This window comes from Lactuca serriola, chromosome 4 (assembly GCF_051521515.1).
Source record: "Lactuca serriola cultivar US96UC23 chromosome 4, Lser_US96UC23_V15, whole genome shotgun sequence".
In the NCBI taxonomy this organism is placed as follows: Eukaryota; Viridiplantae; Streptophyta; class Magnoliopsida; order Asterales; family Asteraceae; genus Lactuca; species Lactuca serriola.
Genome location: NC_136411.1, coordinates 211,643,053 through 211,652,282, shown reverse-complemented (window position 1 = coordinate 211,652,282; position 9,230 = coordinate 211,643,053). Strand labels below are relative to the sequence as shown.

At 32.5% G+C, this 9,230-nt stretch overlaps 2 protein-coding genes across 2 annotated transcripts; both read right to left on the bottom strand.

Moving 5' to 3' along the window:
- Positions 1 to 1,222: 1,222 nt before the first annotated feature.
- LOC145103231 (raucaffricine-O-beta-D-glucosidase-like) lies at positions 1,223 to 4,966 on the bottom strand. The gene is made up of 12 exons (XM_079040790.1): positions 4,828 to 4,966; positions 4,143 to 4,212; positions 3,965 to 4,023; positions 3,797 to 3,872; positions 3,469 to 3,634; positions 3,042 to 3,360; positions 2,712 to 2,830; positions 2,401 to 2,615; positions 2,129 to 2,160; positions 1,955 to 2,057; positions 1,746 to 1,854; positions 1,223 to 1,648 (listed from the first exon to the last, which is right to left on the bottom strand). Exons 1-12 carry the CDS (start codon positions 4,933 to 4,935, stop codon positions 1,438 to 1,440), a joined length of 1,587 nt encoding a protein of 528 aa, XP_078896916.1. The 5' UTR covers positions 4,936 to 4,966; the 3' UTR covers positions 1,223 to 1,437.
- Positions 4,967 to 6,494: 1,528 nt separating this feature from the next.
- On the bottom strand, positions 6,495 to 8,870 carry LOC145099162 (glycerophosphodiester phosphodiesterase GDPD6-like). The gene is made up of 11 exons (XM_079036752.1): positions 8,802 to 8,870; positions 8,641 to 8,748; positions 8,415 to 8,552; positions 8,135 to 8,332; positions 7,855 to 8,038; positions 7,644 to 7,718; positions 7,449 to 7,558; positions 7,119 to 7,337; positions 6,868 to 7,023; positions 6,677 to 6,769; positions 6,495 to 6,512 (listed from the first exon to the last, which is right to left on the bottom strand). Exons 1-11 carry the CDS (start codon positions 8,868 to 8,870, stop codon positions 6,495 to 6,497), a joined length of 1,368 nt encoding a protein of 455 aa, XP_078892878.1.
- Positions 8,871 to 9,230: the final 360 nt, after the last annotated feature.

Genomic DNA, 9,230 nt, shown 5'->3' with positions numbered 1-9,230 from the left:
ATTCCTTGGACTTGCCGAGTCCAGGCGCGAACCCGCATCCAAATTCGCGGTCATACTCAGCGAGTCTAGGCTCCAACTCGCCGAGTCTCTTCAAAATTAACAAAAATAAATAAATGAATAATACCTGGGAATCCGGGCTGTTACAATTAGGGTTCGTATACTCTTGTTAGCTCTTCAGTTCTTCTTAATCTTTGTAGATTAGGTTGTGTGTGATCGTTGTGAAAGTAGATTAGAGTTTATGTAGTGAGGTTTCTTTTGTAACTATCTGAAAACCATCTGTTTATTTGTCCTAAATTGATATAATAGATGATAATGTTGGGAAAATCTGTTTCTACTTTTTTTTTTTTTTCACATAAACCATCTTTCTTATGCATTTAGTTGCATCACATTTTCATACCCTTCATTTAATCCCACATCTCATTTTAACTTCTTTTTTCTTCCGGTTTTAATCAGTTCCAAGGGAGTGATGTATATTTTGGTTTGATATTTCATCTGTGTATGTAAATAGGTTATTGTATAGGATATGCTACTAAATATAATTAGAAAACTCATAAAAAATAAGATGCGACAAATTAATAAAAAAAAGTGGAAATCAACAGTAGAATCATAAACACCATAGGCTTATGCTTCCTTCATCCTCTGCATCATTAGCAGCCAATTTTTCAACACTTTTAATTTACCAACACGAACAAGCTTCGGTGATGTTGAGGGGATAAAACAATGTAATTAATTTATGGTTTTCAACCACCGGCAACAACTGCAATAACGAGATTTATCTACAATGCTGATGGTGGATATCATGGAGTGAATAATAATATTCAAGTAAAATTTTTAAAAAACAGTATGCATTTTATAGATATATAGTTTTTTTTTCCTATTTTTTAACATTCAGTGGAAACTGACTAAATTTTATTACATGTATTTGAATATGGACTTTAATCGTTGTATGCATGTTGTTGGTTTATTTAGAAATAGGAGGTTGGTTTTGCGGTAAGATTTTGGATGCAATCGAACAAGTCAATTGAAGTTTGTTGGTTCGCTTGGAGTTCGTTGTTGAACTTGATTATATATATATATATATATATATATATATATATATATATATATATATATATATATATATATATATATATATATATATATATATATATATATATATATATATATATATATATATATATATATATATATATATATATAATTTGTTAACGTAAGAGCTTACTTAGCACAACATTCATTTCACTTCCTAAAATAAAAAAGGATCAATAGACATTTCCAACCCAGGAAACATAATTTCTTGAAAGGAATCGAAGAAGAAAAAAACAGAAATAATACACGGCCTGCACTTATTATTCATGAAATTAGAAACCACGTTGGGCATTTATTTTCTTCTGTGCCGATTGCGACTCACTTCTTTGTGTCCAAGCAATACACTTCTTAATTTGCATCACCTTCACCTTGCTTCACTTCTTGTGCAGGTGGATTAATAAACTTCTTAAACCATATGGCAGAGTGCTTTGGGTACCTTGTGTATTTTCCATGATTATAATCAATATAAAATAGACCAAAACGAATAGAATATCCCAAGTGCCACTCAAAATTATCCATCATTGACCATGCGAAGTACCCCTTCACGTTACAGCCTTCCCTGGAACAGTGTAACAAGGTTTGATTAGAATGCAGACAAAGTAAAGAAAAGAGTCATGGGACTTGTATAAAATGCATTATAAATGGTATAACCTTACCCAATTGCTTTTAGGACATTTTGAAGATGTGTATTGTAATAAACAATACGTTCATTATCAATACGAGCTTCTTCAATTTTCAGTCTGTTATCCATTGCATCAGCATAGCCTACCGAAATGGTACAATAACACCGTATTATTTCAATTTAAAATGTGACGAAAGAAACCACTAATTAATTATAGAAGGTGAAAATAACAAAAGTAATTACCATTTTCAGTTATATAGACCAATGGGTTTCCGTACTTAACCTTTAGTTGCATCAGGGATTTGTAAATTCCAGGTGGATAGGAAAACAGCCAATTAACGCCTCCCTACATTGATCAGTTAACGTAAATTAAGAAACTCAGAACACGACACTCATATCAAAACCAATGATACGTACCTCAGGACCGATCAGTTCCCCATCAAGGCCAACTGATAAAAACAAATGAAATTAAACATATCAAGACGTATTTCCAACATCTAACCACAACATGCATGTGTTCACAATCGTTCTAATTTATTTTTAACATACGTTCAATGTGCAAGTATGTACATTTATTATTCTTATAAATTCACATCATATAACCAACCGAGACTTGGATTAATCATTTAATATATATATATATATATATATATATATATATATATATATATATATATATATATATATACCTTCACTTTGGTGCACATTGCTATCTGTCAAGTACGATGACACAGGACTTGGTTCCGCATCGGTTGCATATCGGGCAGTATAGTAATTTAAGCCAATAAAATCGTAAGAGTTCCTCAGTAGTTCGGGTTCATCATTTATGAATTCAGGCAAACGGTCCTTGACTAGATTTCTCATTGTCTCGGGGTACTGGCCACTAAACAATGGCTCCATGTACCTGAAAAAAGTTTGAGGTTAATTTAATCAGTATATACACTACTTGTTGATTATCATTGTGTGTGTTTGCTTTTTCATGAATTGCATATGGACTCACCATCCGAAAATAAAGTCCATGCCTCTGTCGGCTGCCCTCTGGTCTTCCACAATATCTGGATTAAATGGCTCGAGAAAGTGGGCGTTCAACGTAATTCCTATCACACCACCTTGGCTATCCTGAAGGTTTGATGACGAGTTCATAATTAATTATTAACAACTTTTATAATCTTGATTATTATACCTCTACTTGTTCATATGTTTTTATTAATTTGTGGGTGTTTGTTTGTTGATTCTTGCATCACTGTATAATAACTATAATATAATAACTGACACACAAACCATGAAATTGAAGATGACAATTAATACGATCGGGATATTAATTAACTACCTTAAATCCTTTCTTGTATATATCGGCAGCAGTTGCATGAGCCAGGAGTAAGTGGTGTGCTACAATATAGGGCTCAGTGGCAGCATTCCCAATATCTTTATTGTCGAAAGTTCTTTCAGCGACATTAATGCTACGAGTGCCAAGGTTATTTCCACCCAAGAGTTTTGGGTCAATTCGCGGACCTCCTCGACCAGGTGCGTGAATACCATAACCGTAACCAGATGAAGCGTAACTATGGGGCTCATTCAGTGTGATCCAATGCTTAACCCGATCACCAAATTCCCAGAAACAAAATTCCGCATAATCCGCGAAATCATCTCTGATAATCAAATATACATAACCCAATATTTTTTATTCAAATTATTATATTTGTTATTATATAATTAAACTCTTAAAAACTCGATTCATATCTATCTTTTATGCTTACATGATTTGTTCATTCAAGAAACCCAAGTAGTCTTCTTCCAGGGCATTGGGTGTATCCCAATGCCACAACGTCACAAATGGCTCAATTTCATTGCGTTTAAGCTCATCGATTAGGTTATTGTAGTAGTCGACACCTTCCTGGTTGATGCCCAGTCTCAGTTTTCCACCTAATTAAAATTTCAGCAACTAAGTGAAACAAGAATATATATATATATATATATATATATATATATATATATATATATATATATATATATATATATATATATATATATATATATATATATATATATATATATTATTTTTGTTTATTTTCCAAGTAAATTCACCTGGTAGTATTCTACTCCATGAAAGTGAGAATCTATAGGCGGTTAGACCCATTTTCTTCATTAGTTGCACATCTTCCTGTGTAGGATCATGAAATATAGTTAGACGAAAAGAGTCTTAATTAGATTTATGAAGCTCCAATATTTGAGCAAAACAAAGGTTAACAATACCTTTGTTTTATAATAAGCATTAATAGCATTGTTTCCATTATCTTCGTTCTCGATGGCACCTATAATATAATATTAAGAATATTTCATGAATTCAAATGAGAGGTCGTGTATGCAAAAATGATCATTGTCCTGATGTTCAAAAAAAAAAAAAAACGAAGACTAATAAGAAGAGTAAAACCTGCTTTTTTGAGGCAGAAAGTATCCCAGACGCTTGGTTGTCTACCACCTTCAAGTGCAGCACCTTCAATCTATGCGAAACAGGAAAATTATACTCAAATGTTAAGTTTTAATTTGACATGGCCATATATATCTCTGAAAATGAAATGGCAAATGCATGGCATATTCAATAAGTACATTTTAGTTTACGTTACAAGCCACTTCAAACTATCCACGCTCATCTCATATATATAAAGGGTGTCCAACTAATTAAAACTTGTCATATAGTAGTATATTATCTTAAATAATAATTCCATAAACAAGGGTGTCCATGGACACCAACACTTGCCTAAGAATTCTCCCTTGATTTCAAGTCTGTTACAACGAGTCATTTACTAGTGTAGAAACTGTTGGCAAACAGTACTACTAATTTTTGTAAACCTGTTTGCATTATTTCATAGAAAATTATCACAATCAAATGGTATAAGAGTGATCACTTTTCGGATCTCTTTTTTCTCGACTATCTCTCCCTCTCGATCCCCATGCACTCTTGATTCGTGATTTCTATTTATATATTAACCCTTTTACCCCTTACACACACCTATATATTAAAATTAATTAGGAGGATTCATTCATAGGAAATTATCACAATTATCACAATAACACCACATAATATTTTTAAAAATATAGCAATATATATATGATACCTGGTATGCAGAAGTGGCAGTGCCCCAAACAAAACCAGGTTCGAAATCGGCACTACTTATGTCATCGGGGAAAGTGTACTTCCTTCCTTTCTGTAGACTTGCTGCCATATCTTTCGTCTTTGGATGAACGTTTTTTATGTTTTCAGCTGTGAAGTGGATTGTGGATTTGCCATCTTATTTATAGACAAAAAAAACGCTGCATCTTTATCAAACTCCAACAATTGATTTTATAAAAAATGATTTAATTAATTCAAAATTTAAATACAGTGTTTATTAATAATATTTTCTTCAAATCGTGTTCCACGATTTCATTATAAATAACCCAGATTCCTAGCTCTTGAATAACGGGAAATTTTATATTTTTTCTCAACGTGACGGAGTTTAATGAAAAAATTAATAATTCATTAGATATCTAAAATAATTTTTTAATTCAGATAACATACTTAAGATCTCTCTACCACAATTAAAAGTATAAACAGCCACATACAGATTCCACGGCTTATAATTACCTTTGGGATACCATCTTTATACAATAAACTCGGATTGAATATGAAACAAAGGTGATAGGGCGGTTTGAACACAAGCTCACGAATATTGATCTTTAAAATACCTCTACCGCATACATATAGCGGATAGACCCACAATAAGACATCTGATATCATAGTCATACTTGATTTTAATTTTACCCATTGGTTAAAGATTTGATCCCTTAGTAATTTTGCTTGAAACATGCAATGGAATGGAATTTACCATTAATAATAAGGTTCCTCATTGATTTTAAAAGCCTTTGCTTTTGTGTAACCAATTGTTCTCCGTAGCCTTATAAACAAAAAGTAATTGAAAGGGTAAATTTATGTGTAACATGAGTTCTAGGTAAACAATTTCCTTGAGTTTGTGGTGGCCATAGCTAGAGGAAATGTGCATTGTTCATGCGCACCAACACTACAAGAAAAATCCTAAATAGCTACGGAAAATTACTATGCAATCAAAATCCGTTGCTATTTTACTATGGAATATACTACGGAATGACTTGTCGTAGCTATTTTGCTACAGAAATGGTTACGGAATTGCATTGTGTAGCTAAATCTTAAATAACTACGTAAAGTTGTTACGGAATCTAAATTCATAGTCATTTTACTACGGAATATGTTACAAAATGGTTTGTTGTAACTAATTTGCTACGAAAATGGCTACGGAATTGCATTCCGTAGCTAAATCTTGATAGTTGCTACGGAATTAAAATCCGTAGCTAGTTTACTACAAATAATGCTACAAGTTTTTTTGTTGTAGCTAGTTCTCTATGAAACCTGTTACAAAATCCATGTATGTAGCTAGTTGGCTACATAATTGGCTACAAATAAAAATCCGTAGCTAGTTAGCTATGGAATTAGGATCCATAGTTATTTTGCTAGGAAAATTTGCTACAAAATAAAATTTTGTAGCTAATCTATTATGGAATTTGTTACAAAAATATGAATTTACAAAATAGCTACGAAATCAAAATCCATAGGTATTTGGCTACGGAAAATTCCGTAGTCAAATAGTTACGAAATATGTTTCCGTAGCAAAATATAGAAGATTATTTAAAAATATATATTAAAAATTCACAATTATCTTTGAAAACTCAACAACAAAAATAAAATATTATTTTTAATTGTTTTGAAATTTTAGTTATAACACAATTTCTACATTATTAAAAAAAAAGAATTAAAATGTTTATTTTGATTTTTTAGTTAAAAAAGAATTATCAAAGGGAACTACCGCATAAAATTTGTTTCAATAATGTTTTAGCTTGTTTGAATAACTTTTCATTAGGGGCAAATTAGTAAATCCAGTAACCCTAATTTACTTCCTCCCAAATTAGAGGTATTTTTGCTGAGTCCAAATTAGGGGAATTGTCGGACATGTACTTGTTTTCGTTGCGAAATGTGTATGGGTGCACCTGTGAGTACATTGAAGAGGTTAATTTTGACTTTTTCGAAATCAAACGAACAAAAATGTCCGTTTTTTCTGCAAACATAAACCCTAAAAACAACGCACCTGTAGATTATATGCGTGTGCTCTATCCACGAGATCAGTCGGCGTTTCGATGTAGTTATCTTTCACGGGAACAATTGTATCCTTCCATGGGACAATTCCGACGACAAATTCCCTGATATAGTTGAAATAACGATCGGAAGTGATTTGCTGATACGTCTGAAAATGAAGACGATAGAAAACCGGGTTCATTATTCATTCTAGAGATGCACTAGGACCGAGTCGGGTCAATGGTCAAACATGGATCAGTTTACTTGATTTGTGTCCTGGGTTCTTACGTCCACGTCATCAATGAGAAAAATCTTTGGTAGATCGGTTTTGTTGTGGATATGAACAATTGATGATGGGGCAAACAACTGAATAAAACAAGGTTGTTTAAGCCATTCTTTTGACATATAAGAACCTTTATATCCATACTTCTTAAGAATTTCCACAAAAACATCTTCAAATCTTTTCCCTTTTGGCCATTTCACCTGTTAACAAAAATCAAAGTATTAACTTTAATTTCATGAACCCAATGTATTGTTTTAAGAATACGAAAATAAAAATTAAAAAAATAATTAAGAATTTATATATATACTCACATGTTGGTTCATCAATACAGGGTTTTTAATTTCAGGATATATTCCAACAACCCTCTGTGCATTTATTGCAATTTGAATGTACTCTTCGAAGGTTATAATGGGAAACTTACCTATTTATGGGCATAACACAATGATATGTTAGAATAAAAACTATCTTTTTAAAGAATTTTGATTAAAAAAATAAAGGTAGCGAACCATTATATTGCTGATCACGAAATGAAAACCTCTGTTTTGCCCTCAATGTTTTTAGTTCTTCTAATGTAAAATCAACTGCAAACACTCAAATAATTAGCATCCTACTTTATGTGTTATAGCATCCTACTTTCATTTCTTTTTATTATACTAAAAAAATCAATGAAAGTAGGTTGCTAATTTTAAGATAAAAATTGATGTTTTAAGGAAACATACATGAACAATCCATTCATGTTAGCTCCTTCAACTTCATAGGTTCTTTTTCTATCTGCAAACTGTATATGTTCTAAAACATCGGTTGTGTCATCAAGAATAACATCATGGTGACACATAAGAACACCATCTTTGCTAACTAAAATATCCGTTTCTATGAAGTATGTTCCTTCTTCAATTGCCCTCTGTAGGAAAAAAAAATTACCCAAAACTTATAATATAAAAATTGTAGTTAAAAACTTATAACTATATTTTTAAGATGTATGGTATAAAACATGTACCAAGTAAGAAGGAGCAGTTTCTTCTGGGAGTTCTCCATTTGAACCCCGATGTGCAACGTTAAATGGACGAAAAGTTTGTAGGGGCATTTTCGTCTTTTCATCGTGACTTGGAAGCGGGTAGAGTGGCCTTGAAGAACATCCGATAAAGAGTAGCAGAAAAGTAATGATGAGATCTGTACATGTACAGATCAAATTATTCTATTAAACTATATTTTTAGACAAAAAGGAAATTACAAAATCTAATAAATAACTTTAATTTAAGAATCTATACAAAATGTACATTAGAGGCAGTGCCTCCGGGACAACAAGAAAGCAATATTAGACCAACTAAAAGAGATGGTGAGAGCCCCAACAATCTGCTTATTATGAATCCAAAAGCTGGCATAATTGTGTACTGAGAAGCACATCCAAAGAGTATCTACAAATTACCAAACTACCCATGTCACTTAATTGCTAGAACAAAGAGTATCTACAAATGTTGTATAAAATCATAAAAATCGACAAACAGCATGGGTTGAATCTTGAGACAAGTTTGAACACCTTTTATATTTTTCAAGATATACGTAAAAGTCTAGAAAGAAAGCATACCCAATTACATAAATTGCGTTATAATCCTTTCATTCCATAAAAAGAAATGAACTTTGACTATTCAAAAAAGAAAGCATACCTCAATGCTGACCCATGTTGCATCTGCCCCGCCCAAAGGCCCAAACGGGACCACAACCAGCTTTGGCATTTTTATGACTCAGCGGTCCAACAAGTCATCCATCAAGCTGCTGGTGATATGCGGTTGATGAGCCCGGTTTCCTTGGTTGAAAACCACTCCGTGTGTAGAACAAACCCGGTTTGATTCCGAATAATGAAGGATCCGTTCATATTTGGATGGGTGATGAAGATATACTTGTGCCTGTGACTAAGCTAAGTGATGATGATGATGATGGGCGAATTTTAACCTAATTCTGCATTCCTCATTCCTAAGTTCATATTTGAATAATGAAGGTTCGTTTTATTGCTGTTAATGTCGATCGTGACCTGCTGCTTTTTTAGTCGATCGTGACCTGTCGCCGTTGCTCTCGGAAAATTGGAAAATTGTCGA